Raw genomic sequence first — 18,020 nt, 5'->3', positions numbered from 1 at the left:
CCTTCATCTTTTTCCTAACACTTTCTGCCAGTTAATCACCTAATTGCCATCTAGGTTATTAGATAGACTGTGGCTTGTCTATGTGCTTGTATTGAGGTCACCTCTGTTATATTTACCAGCCCCCAAACAAAGCCATAGTGTTGTTAGCAATTCAGATATGCTGAAGAGGACCCAAAACAGGCTTTCTTTGAGTAAACATATCCTCAACTGTGGCAAAAACGAAATTATAGGCTAAGGTCGATTAGAGTATTATAATTATTCTATTTTTATTGTTCTTTTCTTACTGTGTCTCATTGGAAATTAAGCTTAATCATAGATTAGCAAATGCAGGAATGGGACACAGTTTGAACAGGGCTTACTAGTACACTCAGCTTCAGACTTTCCCTGGTGGGATTGGAAGTGCCTCTCTCCACCCCTCCCCAGGAGCTGCCATGTCTGGGGCTGTGTTTGGCTCCCATCTTTATACCCCTCCTCTCTGCCATTTCCTGTTTTCTGGCCTCTGGAGCAACTAGTAGTGAGAAGTCAACAACTTTCACAATACCTTTGCTCTTTCTTATCTATGTTTTTATTTTTGAAAATTCATCTGCCCCTTTGTATTTCTACTGGTAAAGTTCTTCAGGATTAGCTTTCATTTCGAGAATCCTCTGTTCGATTCCTTTAGCTCTGGGCCTCATCTGCTGCTTTGACTTTTGCGTTTCCCTCACTTGGCTTGTCAATTCTGACTTTTCTTCTCAGCTCTTTTTTTCTTTTCTCCTTGATCTTTCTCATGATTTCCTGTTCTCTTAAAATGCATGTTCCCCTTTATCTCTTTGAACACCCCGAAATAGCCACATGAAAGCCAAGCCCACATGGGCACCTAGCTGTGTGCAGACAGGTTGTGTCTGTCTATCACGACCTGTAGGTAGATCTTCAGAGAAAGACCAGGCAGGCTCTCCACTGTGCCTGGCGGTCATTCTGTCTGTGGAGCAGTGTCACAATGTGGTGTGATGTCAGAGGTACAGAGTTCATCTGAGGCCATTTGTGAGGGAGTCAGTCAAACTCAGAGAAATTGGCTTTGGCGAGCCAGATCAGAAGGCAGCAGATCTGATTTCTCCGTGGGCACAGGTTTGTTTATCCTGAGCTCAGAGCCAACCATCCTATTAGTTTTGAACAGATTTAAATCTTTTTCCACATTCGGGCAGAGCTTCTTACTTACCAGAAGAAGGGCACAATAAACATATTATTATGACTATCTGTCCTAGGATGGGGGCTGGGCATTTATTCATCTTTTATCCCTCCACCCTGCATCTATTGCATTGCTCAATAAAAATTTATTGATTTGCACTGTAAAACGGATAGTTAAAATATGAGTCATAGTGGCAATAAATCTTATATACCATAACTTGTGTCTTCAGATGGGTGTTGTAGCTCTCTTGGAAGCCTCTCACCTTAATTGAGTATGTGATTATTGCTTCAGTTGAGGCAGAGACCCTGTTAAAACCGTCTCAGGGCCATTAAGTAAGCCACAGTAGATTATTCCATGTCAACTATGTGGTACTTTGCATTATGTGTTTGTGTGTGGGGGTATCTATACAGAACACATTTTATGATGTAATACATGTGGGTATATGATCTGCTTGCTTTGCAAAAGAAAATATTAGCAAAGATCATTAACACATCATTGTAACATCACCACGTCCACATATGCTTCCTTTTCCAAGTCCAACCAGTAAAATGGCGTTTGGTTTCCACTGAAACCAAAACCTGTCAGCATTTAATAGGTCAACAGTTATAATCGTATGTTGACTTTGTGATGACCTATTTTAATGATGTGTGGATACATAATGATCCTTGGACAGGACTTCCAGGATTGCTGTTTTTGTAACTATCAGCTGTGATGTCAAAACTAACCTCGGTGGCAGAAAAGCCAATGGCGGGAGATACACCCTTAGTTGAACGTGATTGGCACACACAGCAGCACTAAGCTGGAAGTGAGTGCTCAGAGGCTCTAACACTTCTAAGGGCCAGTGCATTTGCAAGGGTCCTGGGTGAACAGCTGCAGGCCACCTTTTAAAAGGGGGTCTTGGCATTGTAAAGGCATGAAAGAACACAGTCTCTGCAGCAAGCCTGATTTCTTGAGACCAATGGATGGGTCCTTAGTGGATGGACGGTTTGCATCTTGATGGAACTGACTCAGGGGTGTGTGATACTCTGACCTAGAGGGGGGGAAAGAAAGGAGAGATAATGGGGTGAGGGAGAATAACAAGGCACAGACAGGGATTGAAAGGGAGCAACTAGTAAGCATTTGAGAGAGAATGGGGTGAGGGCAGTGGGAAGGAATTTGTGGGAAGTTGAGTCAGGGTACCTGCCCTTCCTGAGGCCTATGTAAGGTGGGCTTCAGGGCTGTGTGAAGATCAGGGCTGGGTGTACACAGCCGAGGCTGGTGGCTGGACTGACACTAACCTGGTGGCTCTGCCAGAAAAGAGTTCCACACTGGCTTATGCTGTCTGCTTCACTGGGTCCTCTACATTGTCCCATGAGTGGGATGGGTGTCTGAGTTCTGAGTTGATAGTCTGCTCCAAAGGAAGTTCCAGCTTAACTTTCTGGCCGTGCTTTGAGTGTCTCCCTTGAAGGTTGGGACTGCTCAGGCTCTAGAAAAAGCTGTTCTCCCGAGAAGGGCTTGGAGGGGCAAGAGGGCATGTACCCAGGGGTATGAGCGTAGGCTTGCTTCTGAGGAATCCCACCGTGGGCTCTGTGTTACACAGGGCCCTGGCCAGTTACATGGCTTGTTCTGACAGCACTGTGAGCCATATACTTAGCTTTTATCCCCGAAACAACCGATGGTGGTATATCAGTTAGCCTTGCCAAGACCCTTACCAAACCACTGGGTTTCCTTGACTCACCGGATGCCAGTCTTATTTTCCTGACCCATAGATGATGAGGAAAGAAAATGTGGATGGTCACAGAGATCATTTGAAAACACCTATCTGCGTTGTCAAAGGGAGGCTGACATGGGAGGGAATTTGAAAAATGGCAAACATCTTTTTTTTTTTTTTAAATTGACTTAAAAGCTGGTTATCTGAGTAGTTGTTATCACTTGAAGAGTAAGCCCAAATAAACAAACAAACTCAAAATAAAACCAAGCCAACCCCCAAGACCCCCACTGAATTTAGAGTGCATTTTCATTACCCTGGTACAAACGTCTTCTGGTACATTCTTTATCATCGAGTGACATAAACAACAGACATTAAAATTAGCAAAGGGCAAGAGTATTTATTTAAGGCACACTTGTGCTGCAGACTGGGGACCCAGTGTCATAGAAAAGGGACATGGTTTCTCCCCTGGTGCAGAGACATGTTGCCTCAAGGTCAGCAGGAAGTAGCTAAAGATCACGATGACCCTATTTCTGCTCCATGATTGCCCTTTTCTAATTAAATCAAAATGGGGGAGTGTTGACATTTGGTCTAGGCTCTGCCCCAGTTACCTGGCAACAGCCATGTCTGCCTGACTCACTAAAGGAGTTGCTTGTTCCCTCTTCTCTCTCTTGCTCTCTTGCCCTTGGTCCCTTATCTTCTTCCCTCTCTCTACCCATTTTCCTCCCCACTCTTTCTTCTTCATGTGTTTATAGCCATTCTCTAGCCCCCTCTCTGCATTTCTCTGTCTCTACTCTCCCTCCTTCCCTCCCCATGCCCTAAATAAACTCTATTCTATACTATACCATCCTATGACTGGTACCTCAGAGGGGGAAGGGTTGCCTCAGCATGGGCCCACAGAGGCACCCCCTCCCCCATATTATACTGCAGCTCCACTAAATGTATCTCTGGTCTCTCTTATCTTTTTATAAAACACAACAGTTACATTAAGGAGACTGCCTAAGGAATGTCTACCTGAAGGGTCACATTTGAGTTGTGACATGGCAGAAGCAGGTGCATAGGAGTAGGGAAGATTGCAGGGGTGGATGGGAACTTTGCAAACATTGGGTCAACACCCACAAGGGCTCAGAGCAGGGAGAGAGAAAGGAACACAGGGAACAGTGGAACCTGCCTGATACTGTGTGGGGGGAGTGCAGGGAGACAGTGGAGGGAGGCAGAAGGACCTGGACAAGCTAGTGACGGAGGTTAGCAGGGGATGCTCTGTACTTAGCCGTGTGATTTTCCCTTTAATTTTCTCTCCTTCAAATATCCCCTGGCTGTGATGTGGAGAATGTCTTAAAGGGACCAGAGACAAAGGGTCATGAAATGCTACATGTTTGTATTCCCTCAAAGTTAATGTATTGAAAATTAATCCTTAGTGGGATTAGGGGATGGGGCCTTCAGGAACAAGGTTCATAGATCTTTAAGAGGTCTAAGAGAGCTGGATTTATCCTGCCATGTGAAGCAAGAAGCCACTACCTGTAAAGCAGAGAACCCCTCAGTTGACAATGGAACTTGAACTTCAGCCTTCCTTCCCACTGCCCACTTCTGCTGTGTGTATTGTACACCATTCATTCCTACAGCAGGACCACAGCAAGGAGCCTGTGACGCTGTATCTGGTGATGGCAGAGTCACAGAGAAGCAGATTAGATGGAAACATCTGGAGACAGAAACCGGTGGCATCTGTTGGCAGTGTCCATGGGCTATCATCGCCTGCCAAACCTGTTCTCTTACTCTGTCATGATGTTCTGCTGGGGACTATGGTATGCCTGCTGGGGGGCCAGCAGAACTCAGGGCAGTGAGCCTCCAATCTATAATTCTCCATCTTGGAGACTGGCTCTAGAGACCCTAAGCTTGTGTTCCTCAACCTTCCTAATACTGTGACCCTCTAATACAGTTCCTGTGGTGGTAATCCTCAGTCATAAAAGGATTTACGTTGCAACTTCATAACTAGCTGTGCTAGTGTTAGGAATCATACTGTAAATATGTGATAGGCAGAATATCTGATCTATAACCCCCCTGAAAGAGTCATTTGACTTTAGAGGGATTGGGACCCGCAGGTTGAGAAGCGCTGCTCTAAACTTGTATATTTGGCACCATGAGCAATCATAGTAGGCAGGTCCTTAAGTGGGAATTCGGAGTGACAATCATCTGAATATAAGGGTCCCGTGGAGGACAGAAGCCTCTATGGAGTCTGTGGCCAAACCTTCCCTGATGGCATCTTTTGAAAGATGTGTAGAAGAAGAGATACGGTTGATCAGGCCATGATACAATGGTACTTGCTAAATATTAGGGATACAGGGAAGAGACAAGAAATGCGCTGCAGTTGATTAATCACAGACTGAAAGTGAAGTATGAGGCTGGAGAGATGGCTCAGTGGTCAAGAGCACTGACTGCTCTTCCAGAGGTCCTGAGTTCAATTCTCAGCAACCACATGGTGGCTCACACCATCTGTAATGAAATCTGATGCCCTCTTCTGGTGTGTCTGAAGACAGTGAAGTGTATTCACATATATAAAATAAGTAAATCTTTAAAAGAAGAAAAAAAAAAAAGGGAAAAAAAGTGAAGTACACCTTCAGACAGCTTCCTTGGCAGATAAGGGATACAATTTCTTACAACTGGAGGGCTGGGGGCAGAGCTTTTGATTTTGAGGCAGAGTCTATGTAAATCATTTGACACTTGCTATGTAGATCAAAGTCATATGTATGGCTTTGAACTCAGAGATCCACCTGCCTCTGCCACACAAGTGCTGGGATTAGAGGTGTGTGTGCCATCCCCAGCCAGGGCACATCTTTAACTTATTGATAGGGAAATAACAGAGATGAGATTATTAGGAGTCCGCCACAACAGGCTAGATGCTTATTATTTTAAGAGGATGGATGTTCTGTATGTATGACTGGACCACTTTCGTGCAGTGCCCATGAGATCATTAGAGGGCATCAGATCCCTTGGAACCGGGGTTACAGATGGTTGTGAACTGCATTGTGAGCGCTGGGCTCTAAGCAGAGTCCAGTGGTAGAGTGCTTGCCTAGCATGAGCCAGGAAGACCCTGGTTCAGTGTCCAGGGTGAGTCCTCTGGGTATGGGCAGCCCATATGGAATCCATGTTTCAGGAGTAGGACTAAGTCTAGTGGAGCTGACAGCGCATGCCCAGAGGAAATCTCAGAGCTGCTAAGTAGGGACTGAGTGCTTCTCTTCCCCTCCTGGTATGGCATCCATCCTGTCGGACCCCTTTCTCTTGGGTGTTTACAGATACAGAGAAACTGTGTAAGGCTTGCACCTGGGACCACCACTGAGGAAGAACGGCATCTGCACGTGCCCAAGATAATTCAGTTTTGGAGCTAGAGTTTGAACCAGATGCGGAGATTAAATACGTCTCCAGGGGCAGAACACGGTGAGCTTCACTCGTCTCGATGTGTGGTCATTATCGTCACTCTGCCTGGCTAGAAGATACCTTAGCTGGCCGGTTAAGCATGTCTGGGTGGATCTGAATGTTTCACACAGGCATCAGAATCAGACAACCGGGCAGACGAGACTGCGTTCGGAGTGTGGCTGGGGGCACCCTCCGATCAGTGGGAGCTCTGCAGCCACAGAGGGGAAGAAATGACTTTCTTTTTTCTTCTGCTGCTGGGACGCCACGGGCCCGGAGCTTCCTGTGAGACTAACCTCATCTTTGGGGAGTTGTGCGTGAGTTCGGGAGTTTTCAGGACTAAGGGCGCTCATTTGGGAGAGACACTAAGTTTTTTAATGCCTTGGATCTTGGCGAAGAGCAGGTATAGGGCTGAGCCTAAGCTACTTCATCACTGAGAGAACTAATGGGAAGGTCAGGAAGGGGGCGCTACAGAATTGGGGGATAGTAGTTAGTGAAGGGGGGGGCGGCTGTTGGGAACTGGAGAAGTCTTTAGTTGGTCTAAGCAACCTGACACTGGAAAGTCATTCGTGACCAATGTCAGGGCAGATCAAGGGGTGAAAATCAGGGAAAAGGTTTCAGGGCAGCGAGGAGACAAGAGCAGAGGGCAGTATTCAGTATGGCGTGGCCTTGGAGGGCACTAAACTCTGCTTCACAGATTCAGGACACAGAGGCAGGCAGATTTTTCTAGAGGGGGAAGAAAGGGAGGCTTTTGCTGGGGCGTTGGCAGAATGAGTTGCGGGAAAGGAGGAGAGGGCTGAGTACCACTGATGTCCCAGGTAGTCAATGTCTGAAAAAGATCAGCCAGCTCCCCAGCAATCCTCACTTCTTGTGCATTTCCTGTTGTGAGGTCTTCAGGCTGATCTGCACAGCAGGACCGTGGGACCCCCGGGAGGCCTTTTGTGTTCTGGACTGTTCTAATAAATACTTACCAGTGGGCAGTTCCATCCAACAAGCCGGTAATGCTGAGGCAACCCTACCCAGGGTTTAAATAAATCGTTACATTTCTGCCTCTTTCCTGTCAGAAGGCTCCCAGGAAGGAGAAAGTTTCCCCAAATGCTAGGGGCAGTGGAAGAGAGAGTTCTGAGTGTGAACACTAAGTACAGATTTCCTGGTTGCTGTGCTAACGAGGTTGGTCCCGGAACTGCAGAAGTAAGTCCTTTCTACAAGGCTGTAAGAGGTAGGAACTTGTAGATTGTCCTGAAGCTGTTTGTATTTTAATGTTAATTCCACTTCACCAAGAAGGGCAGTCTAGGCCCTAGACTCCAACTGAACCTTCCCATTTTAATTAGTAAAATAAAGGAAAGCCAGTGACTGGGTGGGGCAAAAGAGGCGGAGAGGGCTGAGAGCTTAAAGGAGGTCAGACAACAGAGGGGAAATACCGTAGCTACGTGGAGCTTCCCAAGGATCCGCTAGACCCAGGTGGGATTTATTGGTGTTAAAAAGCTTTGAACATTAAGGATTTTACAGGTCTAATATCTCATATAGAAGGGCAGTTTGTATCTTTGTCTATTTGATGCAATCTTGTGTAGAGGGTTTGTAAATTGAGAGTTGAATATATAAACCTGTATGAAAAGCTATCGGATTGTAAAGTTGTTTGTGGGATTTTGGGGTACCGAAACACCCCGGGGCAGAGGCAGAGAACAGGCGGTAGTAAACCGCCAAGGGAAGTAAGTTGTGTGGACAAGTTGGGCTGAGTTGGCGGCTCAGATCGGGCTCTAGAGGTGCGTGGGGCTCCGTATCAGGGTTGGGCCTGAGGAGTGAGACCTCAGGGCTTGTAAAGAGATAAACCATTTTTTATTTTTTAATATTTACTGCAACAGGAACTCAGTCTGACTGTGGTGTTCTGGGCATTAGGGCATCAGGGTTAGATAAGGTCATGGAGCAAGGTCACCCTCACTATGTCCTGGCAGCTTCCGAAGAAGAGGGAACAAGGCCAGAGGAAACACACAAGCACACTTTGTGATTCAGCAGGTGATGTTCTCTCTCGCTGCCTTGGGACTTGATGACTGTAGCAAAGCCAGCATCAGATTATCCTCTTTACCTTGGATCCTCTGAACCCTGGGCCAAACTAAAGCTTTCTTTATAAAGTTACCTGCCTCGGGCATTTACAATAGCAATGAAAATTGGATTGGTAGACAATCCAATTGTGACAAAAACTTTGTTTTTTGGTAAACAAATTGCCTTTATTTGGTGCAAATTTTAGATGGCTTTTCTGACCTTAATGGATGTGGGGATCTTTCTCCTCACTGAGAGGGAATAGCCCTTCACTCCAGCTCTGACTGGAGTGACTCTGGTCCAAGCAGGCCCAGATGTGCTCCCTGTTGGACAGACACAGGGCAGGTGCTGTGCCTCAGGTTGTTAGGAGAGTGAGCAAGTACGGCGTGGGTAGGCGTGTGCTCTAGAATTGTCTACTGTACTGTCTGTCATTCAGCAGACTAGCCAGGGAGTTGTTCCTCGTTGGCACTGCCAGACCTTGGCATCCCCAGGCAGGGAAAAGGTTAGGGACTGAGGAATTTATTAGCATTCCCTTGGGAAGGTGTGGGCCCCCACCCGCATCGAATTTACTAGCGATCTGCAGCCTGTTCCCCACGTCTCAGAAGCACCCAGGCTACCTTCACAGCAGAGGACGACACCGCCCCCTCCACCGGCCCCTGAGGACTGGCTTTTGTCTTTGACTTTCTATCCAGAGATCTTAACACTGTTATGGAAAAGCATTTTATTACACATGTCCAACTTGTGCCCAACAAAATGAGTTTTTCGTGTCTAAGGGCATCCGATGTTTGTCGTCTGGTCCCCCGTGTTCTCTCATAACCAGCACCCCAAAGTAAAACAACACAAGACAGAACCCGCAGATACAGTACTGAGTGGAACTTAACTAGTGGGAACTATATACATTTGACTTTTAAATGGCGGAAGGGCAGAGCTTAGGTCGCCGCCACGGCTCCCTGTGTTCTGATCTATCAAGCCGCGGATGATGGCGAGTGGTTTGTCTTGCACCAGTATGAATAGCACCATAAGACGGAGAGACACTAGTGACACATCTATGGGTACAGTACTTCTGTGACAGTGTAGGTTTAACATGGGGACACCCCCAGTGTGACCTGGAAGCCTTGACGGCAGAATGAAAGTGTGCGGGAGTTCAGTGTGACAATGCCTTTTTTTTTTTTTTTTTTTTTTTTTTTTGCTCAGAAAACGCATGCGTTAGGGGCTTAGTGCCCTCATTTGCTCAGAAAGCGCATGCGTGAGGGGTTTAACATTTGTGGCGTGGGGCTCCTTCGGGTGATGGATGGCTGGGGGGATGGAATGGGGGCATCAGAGGCACCAGGGACAGCGCACACCTAAGGGGACTTGTAGACTCACAAGGAAGATTATGTGGCCCACTGAGCTAGTGCCCTCAACTGTTCTCTGGCTCCAAAAGATGAATACCTTTGGGCGAACTAACAGAAGCTGTTGGGTGGAGGGAAAGTTGATAGCACTTTCTCCTCTGCCTCTGAAGCTCCCTAGAATTTGTGGGGTTTCGAAACAGCCTGGGGAATCTGCTGGTGACCAGGCCTGAGCTGGGGGGGGGGGGAGAGGGGCAAAATTTAGCACAGCACTGGGGTGACAACCAATGGGTCACTTCACCCTGACACTCTCAGAGCACCTAAGGAGTCTTTTTAACACTCCTTTCTCAGTTCAAGTGGAACCAAACAAAATTCCCTGCCACCCTGGCCACGTCTGATGGGCTAGTAGAAATGAAAACAGAAAAAAACCCAACCCAAAAATAGAAACAGCACCAGTAATAAATCAAGAAGTACTTGGAGATGTTCCCATGGAAACTGGCCCAAGTGACAGCTTCCGTCTGACACCAGGAGAAGATGGGCCTCTCAAGGTAGTTCATCAGCACCCATGGAAACCCTCCGAGAGGTGGAGCAAAGCCAGCCAGGAGTCTATCTGCTGGTCTGCTCTTGACGAGGTCAGTCTGGCACTTTCTCTGGCCTCCTGGAGATGGGGAAGTTTTGTGGTGAGTGATGGTGAGGGAGGGAGGAGAGGGCCTCCTCTATCTTCCCATGCTTTGTCCAGCTGGGTCCCTGACCACAGCTATGAACAATGAAGGTGACAACTGTGACACACTGGCTAGAGGAAGGCTTGATGGATGTGTAGCAGTTTCAGCCACCAGGTGTTCCTCTACAAGTCCCCGCACATTTTCCTTGTGTCCAGATACTGAAGTCAAGCTTTATGCTGCAGAACCCAGGACTGATGTGTGCCCTCAAATGTTCCAATCGTCAAAGAAAGGCCAACGTCAATGGAAAGTTACGTTGCCAAGTCGTAGCAATATATAAGGTACCAAGCCTTATAGAGTGCTGGGCGGAGTGGATGTGCCCGGAGGCAGACTGGAAGCCGGCACACCCCTGGGAAGCTGAGAGCACCTTTATGTCAGGAAGCAACCCCATGGAGCATGCATGCATGTCCTATTTCATAGCACCTTGAAGAGAAGCTCCCCTGTCTCCTTTTGAGGGATACACAGCTGAGCTCTGAAAAGCAGATACCTTCCCAAATCCTGCTCTTCAGGAATGTTCTCCCGCACAGGGGGTGTGCTGGGCTGTGTGGCACTGGATTTCTTGTTCTGTTCAGATTTAAACTCTCAGGGACAAGATTTTTAAGGCAATCTCTAAGGACTGTGAGGCTACTTTTTTTTGAGATGGGCAGAGACCAAGTCTTGATTCTTGTGTTCATAGGAGGGCAGCTCATCCTTCCAGAGAAGCCATTAGCAGAGGCTGCTTGATCAGGGCATTGCTGACTTTCAGGACAAAGCCCCTTCTAATGTGGTATCTTGTTTCTACAAAAAGCTACATCAAGCTGGAGGAATCAATGTCAAAAGAAAGCCAGAACAGAAGCACTAAATGTGCTCTCTCTCTCTCTCTCTCTCTCTCTCTCTCTCTCTCTCTCTCTCTGTGTGTGTGTGTGTGTGTGAATAATTATTATTTGTCAGAGGTGTCTCCCTTTGAGGTCCATAGGAGCTTAGAAATTAAAACCATTTTAGGACTCTTGTGTAGTTTTTCCTTAGAAAGCCATCCAGTGGCTGTTAACAATATATTACGTCCAAAGGACCAAGACAACGTCAAGTCCTCTCTAGCTCTAGGCAACTGGATCCTCGAGGTGGCCTCGTGGTGGGAGCAGAGAAGTGCTTTGGGGTGGGGGTGGGGGATCCTGGCTGCAGGGCTGGTGTGCTTTTGGGTAGGGTGAGGGCTCTCCACTCAGTGTCACGCCTCAGACCTTGAGCCAGAGCATTGAGCTAGCACCATGCTATACGTCATGAACTTGGTGGAGAGGGCAGCTGGCGCATCTTATTTGCGTAGAAGTCCCTACAGGTCTGGCAGCAGCGCTGGTACCATCGCATGTCCTGGCAGAGGTCCTTCTCTCGGATGACCCGGCAGTACACTGTCCACTGGTCCCGGGTGCATTTGTAGGTCAGAGCAGCTAAGGGGACAGTTGAAAGAATGCCAAGGTTAAAGCTATGGCTAAATACACTACCTTCAAGTACACATTAGCCTTGCATAAACGTATGGACCTCTAGGACTATATATATGAATGGTATTTCCCTCTAATGGATCATCTATCTCTGCAGCCAACTAGTCCCCTGACTTTTCTGAGTAAAAGACACTAGACAACTTGCCCCTGAGCCTGGAGGACCTGGTTTGTGACGGACAGTATGGCTTCTGTTAGCATTTATAAAACAAAGAACAGAGGACATTGCAAGAAAGATCCACAAAAGCACCAAGTTGAAGGATAAACACGTGGCTCACATTTCCTTCAGGATCTTAGTCTTCAAAGAGAACGCGCTGTATGTACATAGGCGGTCCCTGAAGAGATACCAAGCAGAGTTGTGCTGGCAACAGACATGGTTGTCATCTCTGTGGGCTCAGCAGCTCTTCCACTCAAATGGAAGCTGTTTAGAGCCCTTCCTGGCTGAGGAGCTCCCAGGAGTGTGGTGGTGAAAGTTGTTAACCTAAAGGAGCTTCGTTCACTTAGGAAATAAGCCTCTAGGCATGTTTGTCAGGAATTACCTGGAATGGGTTAACTGAGGGTGAAAGACATGGATGGCATGATCTTGGACATGGATGGCATGAATAAAAGGGAGAGAGCAAGCTAAGAACTAGCAACTAGCATGCATTTCTCTCTGCTTCCTGATAACGTGACCATTGATCTTACTGTCTGTCCACCATGACTTCCCCCATGATATGGAGTGTACTCTTAGAGCCATAGCAACTCCTTCCTTAAGTTTGTTTGGACAGGTAGTTGTCGATGCATTAGATATTCCTTGGTTTATCCCAGTCACTTGCTAGACCGTGGACGCATAAGCAGTCTTGTTCTGAGCACCAACAGTCAAACTGCTTACATAAAAAAAGTGTAACCTTTCCACCCTGTCTGTGTGCAGATCCGTTGTGGCACAGAGGAGCCCATGCAGATGTCCTGCAGGATCTGTCTAGAAAGAAGCTCGGTCCTTTACCCACCTCACACACTGATGCAGGGCTGATGATGCTACCTGTATTGGCAGAAGGGTTGAGGGGGATGCTCACACACCCCTGAACCTTCGGACCGGGGTCAAGAGAGGTACTCACCCAGGCGAGGGGAGGTGATGGTGTTCACATTGATCTTCTCATTGCAGACCTCCTGGTGGCACTGTCTGTAGGCTGCTGGCTTTGAGAGAGTCGGGCACTCACTGCCATGGCGTCCGGTGACCTTGTGCATACACTGTACCACTCTCGACTGGAGCCCCTTCCCGCAGGTGGACGAGCACTGTCAGAGACAGGGAAAACCCGAGCTGAGGGTCTAAGGCATGGCCCTCTCATACAGCTGCTCCCAAGTGCCTGCAATGTCTGCATGTCAAGGATGCTCACGACCTGCCGGTAGGATGCTTCAGGATGGTATGCTCACCAGAGCATGTACTGAATCCCCAACCCCTCAGTGGCCGATATCGGTAGTCGAGGCCTTGCTTCATCTCAATTGCCAACTTGATGGGATTTAGAATCACCATGGAAACACATCTTTGGGCATCTCTGGGAGGCAATAATGCCTAGGTTAGGCTGAGGTGAAGAGCCACCCCTCTGTGTGAGTGGCGCCATGTGCAGAGCTTCAGCATTCATTACTTTCTGTTTCCTGCATCCATTACCTCCTGTTTCCTGGATTCATTACTTCCTGTTTCCTGCATTCATTATTTCCCGTTTCCCAAATTCATTACTTCCCGTTTCCCGACTGTGGGCACAATGTGACCAGCTGCCTTTACTTCTGTCATTGACTTTCCCACCTGAAACCTGAAATGTGACATTGCTTTGGTCAGGTATTCTGACCCCACAATGTCACTGATACAGAAGTGATTAGGTAAGGTACTAAGGACAGGCCACTCAGGATGATATTAGTGTTTTTATAAGAACACAAAGACCATCAAATGAGGATGACAAGATTGCTCTCTGCAAACTAGGGGATATTGGTGACACTGTCGTAAACACAACTGCTCTACCAGCCTTTAAAATCACAGCACAGATCTATGAGCAAGATGAGCTAATTGATAAAAAACAGTGTCGCTGGCTCTATCTACCACACACAACATCTTGGGCACAGTCCTACTTAGAAAAGAATTAGTTGTCAATAATCTCGTGTCTGCAGTACCGTGTGGCTGCGTGGGGAGTCCATGTATAGTCAGTCCCCTTGACTCTCAAGGTTTATGGACACGCCCTCCATGTTATACAAGGACCAGTTTCCCTAGTGGTGCTTTTCTGAGTTGCTTCCATGTTTAGTGGCACATGACTGTATTTTCCAAGGTAGTTTGTTCCTCTCCCCAAACCTGGCCCCTTGGCTCTTACTCTCTCCAGGACCCTTGGAACCATTTCTCCAAGTTTGTTTCCTCCCAAGTAAAGAACCACAGCCACGTGCATACCTTGTTCATCTGGTGTCCCCAGAGACGCCACTTTTCTGATTTATGGGGTACTGAGAACACTCTGCAAAACTTTTAATACAGCCCAGGCTGCATAGCAGCCCAGCTGGAGTTAATAAGGCCGCCCAGGGTAGGGGGAGAAAGGAACTCTCTGAGACACGGCTGCGTGTGTAGAGAAAGCCAGGTGCCGTCCTGATCAGTGTTTCCCAGAGTCCCCCGGGAGTAGAAGGAGGGCCTTCCTGGGAGGTTATAAAAGTCACAGGCTCATGGAGGCATTGGTGGTACCATTTTGCCTAGGTGGGCTTTGCAAGCTCCTGTTCAGAGAGCCTTTTGGGAGCAGGGCTTTGCTTTCCGGTCTAACAAGTAGGGCCATGCTGGTGGTATCACTTTCAAGGGTAAACATTCAAGGGAATGCTGCCTTGGAAAGATCACCAATCTTAAAATCATAGAACATGTGGTAAAGTACAGGCAGCCACTGGGCTGCCACAGCATGTTCAAACCAGCTCAGGCTCTTTCCCCGACATGCAAGGCTGGCCCTATTACTGGCTTCATGCCCACTTATGTATCCCAGACACACCCACCAGAGGTTTCTTTTGGCCTGGGGAATTCATCCCAAGTCGCCAATGCGGATTTCTAGGTGCTAGCCTTAACCTCAGGAGTTCTGGGTACATGGTGTGTTTGAGGGGTGCTGAGGTTCTGTTAAGGAGGTTCCCACTAACAGGGAGCCCTTGAACACAGGGCAGGAGCTAGAGCAACGTATTTCTTTAGGGTTATCTTGCAAGAAGCTAGGATCAGCTGCTAGACTAACTTGGTAAGTCTTGAAAAACAAATCTTGCAAAAATTCTGAAAAAAAAAAAAGCATCAGGGAGATGACGGACATCACCTTTTTTATTTTCAAGTTCTTCAGGCAGATGCAGTGGGTATCCAGAATTGCCAGCCCCCGTCCTAACTGAGTTACTGTGTCCAGTAGAAAAGGCAAAGGCCTCTTCCTAGGACGCCGTCATGTATTTATGTCCAGCTAAGCATAATTGTTAGAACGACAGCCAGCTGCCGCTTGCACTGCTGAATTCATGTATAGCTGACAGGTGTGCTCAGACGGAGCCGAGGCAGCCTCCAGTCAAAATGACGCCGTTTTCGTAAGAACAAAACTGCTCCGAGTCCAGGGGCAGCAAGGAGGCATGCCTCCCAGTATTCTGCAGCCAAAGCAGTATTTGGGAATACGCTCCTCATCTGCGTCACCTCCACTAAGGTTCATTACGGGCCTTACGAAGATGACAGGGGTTGAAAAAAGAAAGAGGCAAGACATTTAGCGATCTGCTCCTAGAGACAGGATCTCATAAATGCGAAGAAGAAAGCTGGCCTCAGATGTGTGAAGGTCACTTAGGAAAGTAATCGCACCTGCAGAGTCCATTTGAATAAGGTCACCGGCAGGGTCAGTGGTACTGTCAGAGCAGCCAACTCACAGCAGAGCAAAGCCAAATGCCATCAGTCAATCCATCACAGAGGAAAGCCGGGCCACTGAATGCAATGTACATGAGGGTGTGAGCCAGGGTGTGCCGAGGGAGCATCCGGTTCAAAAGGCGGTGTCTCGGTGGGGCTACACTGCAGTGACTGTGTGTGCCCTGACAAATGGCACGGGCGTCTCAGGGGACACGGTGGCACAGACAGTGCAAACCTCCCACTGTAGTGCACAGGATTGCTATCCGGTTCTATCCGGTTCGGTGCTGAGTTCATAAGGCCCAGTCTAAAAGCTCTAGAGAAAGCGAACACCTGGTGTCTAAACCCAGACGCCTACAGCACAAGTTTAAATAATTAAATTGAGGTCCAGGAAGATGGCCGAGGAGGTAAAGTTGCTTGTTGCTAAGGGCCCACGTTTGATCCCTAGGACCTACATCTGGGAGAGAACTTATCTCCCCAAGTTTTCTCTGACCCCCAAACGTATGCTATGGTATGTGTACCTGAGAGAGCACACACAAATGCATGTATGTGCATGCACACACACAGTCATGCACATAGTCACGTGACTTGTTCACAAGTCATTATAACTGTAATGGATATTCAGATACAACTGGTCACACGGTTATGAAGACACCCTGCTCTTGCTGTATGGCCAATCTTAGTTTTGTGATGAGTTGACGAGGACGGGCCTGGTTTTGGAAGAGGGACGCGTGTACTAGCCACAGCAATGTGAGCTTGCCTTTCTCCTCGAATCATGACACACAGGCACCCTGAGGATCAGCATGTCCTCTGAAGGCTTCGGTTTCACTAAGAACAGCCCAGGGCTGGCACCAAAGCCTGTGCTAGTGTGTGGGTACATTTGACAAGGAAATTCTGAGGCTGATGCGGACCCCTGAGCCTGACAGTGGAAAGGGACTTTCTAAGGTCAATTTCCTTGTCCCCCAGGCCATCCCTCCCTAAGAATTAGAGGCTCTACCAGATGGAGGTCTGATGGGTGGCCAGGAATCGTACAGTTCCAACACTTAGCATATATTTTTTAGCATATTTAATGGCTTTCAAGTTTCCCAGACTATAAAAAGACTTAGGAGCTCTGGGATGCCTGAGGTGGATGATGTCTCCAAAGTCCTTTAAAAAATTATTTATTCATTTTATGCATCTGAGGACACTGTCTCTATCTTCAGAGAAGAGGGCATCAGATTCCATTACAGATGGTTGTGAGCCACCATGTGGTTGCTGGGAATTGAACTCAGGACCTCCAAAAGATCAGTCAGGGCTCTTAGCCGCTGAGCCATCTCTCCAGCCTTTCTCTGAAGTCCTTCAACAGGGACATTTGTTCCTATGAGGCAGGCATGAGCCAGGGTCTCTTATGGTGGGGATTTTACTTGAGTTATGCCAGATTTTACCAGGAGTCCTGGAGGGCACTGTTTTCACAGCCAATGGAGTTTGGGGGCCTTTATGTGCCTCAGGTCACCTGGAAAACCTTTTGTGAACATTGAGACACTTTCTTATCCATCTAGAAGATGAACCCGGGGTGTGTCTCTCGGGGATGCCTTCCTGTGTTCGTGAGGGGGAGGAGGAAACGATCACACCATTTCACAGGAGTTCACAGGAGGGTGTTCTGATACGTAGGTTTGGAAGACAGTGCAGTAAGGGGTTTACTTCGAAAGTCCTATACTGCTTCTGGGGCTAATTCTTCTTTTTCAGGTATTCTGTGCTGAAGACTTCTCAGGAAATACATAAGGATGGAGAGTCCCCACTGATGACCTTCTATACTGTATTTTGATTTGAGCCTGTCCTTAGCCTAAGAGCCACTGGCTTCTCTCTTTGTAGGGAGTCTGTTGGGCAGATGTTTATCAGATCAGGGAGTGGCTGGTGGGAAATGGGCCTGCTGGGACCCTGCAGGAGTCTGGGATAGTAGAGGTCTCAACAAGCATTAGGACTGCTACTATTTTTAGCTGCAAAGGCAGGACCAAGGATAAAGCTGCAGCAGGGACACCTGGCGGTGGCCCATCTTCCTTGGTTCCCCTGGGCTGTCGCTGTCAGTGGGACCTAGCTCCTGGTTGGTCCCTCAGCCAGATAGATCCCCAGAAGCACAATTAGGGGCCACTCTGGCAGAGAAGGATCTGTTTTTGTGTGGCACCTTTCTGGGACCCCAGGCTCAAGTTACAGAGAACAGAGCTGTGCTGTGGATTCCATTCTGTGACCTCCCCAGAGGCCCTAGACTTAATTAAACAAAGAAGAGTTGACAGGTACTTCTGATAGCATCAGGCTCTGCCTCAAGCCTTGCTCTGACAGCTTGCCCCCCCCCCCCAGACTTTTACAATCTAAGCAAACACATCTATAAA

At 47.8% G+C, this 18,020-nt stretch overlaps 1 protein-coding gene across 1 annotated transcript in view; it reads right to left on the bottom strand.

Moving 5' to 3' along the window:
• Window positions 1-11,595: 11,595 nt before the first annotated feature.
• Window positions 11,596-18,020, bottom strand: part of ADAMTS17 (ADAM metallopeptidase with thrombospondin type 1 motif 17) — a gene marked incomplete at both ends in the record, with an annotated part of 292,773 nt that continues 286,348 nt past the window's right edge. The window contains 2 exons of the mRNA XM_080913724.1: window positions 11,596-11,762; window positions 12,905-13,082. Of these exons, the coding sequence (XP_080769850.1) occupies window positions 11,596-11,762; window positions 12,905-13,082 (345 nt within the window). The remainder of the gene's footprint in view (window positions 11,763-12,904; window positions 13,083-18,020) is intronic.

The sequence above is a fragment of the Micromys minutus genome (genome assembly GCF_963924665.1).
Source record: "Micromys minutus genome assembly, chromosome: 3".
Taxonomy (NCBI): domain Eukaryota; kingdom Metazoa; phylum Chordata; class Mammalia; order Rodentia; family Muridae; genus Micromys; species Micromys minutus.
The sequence above is the reverse complement of the archived record's forward strand: the minus strand, read 5'-3'. Positions and strand labels throughout refer to the sequence as shown.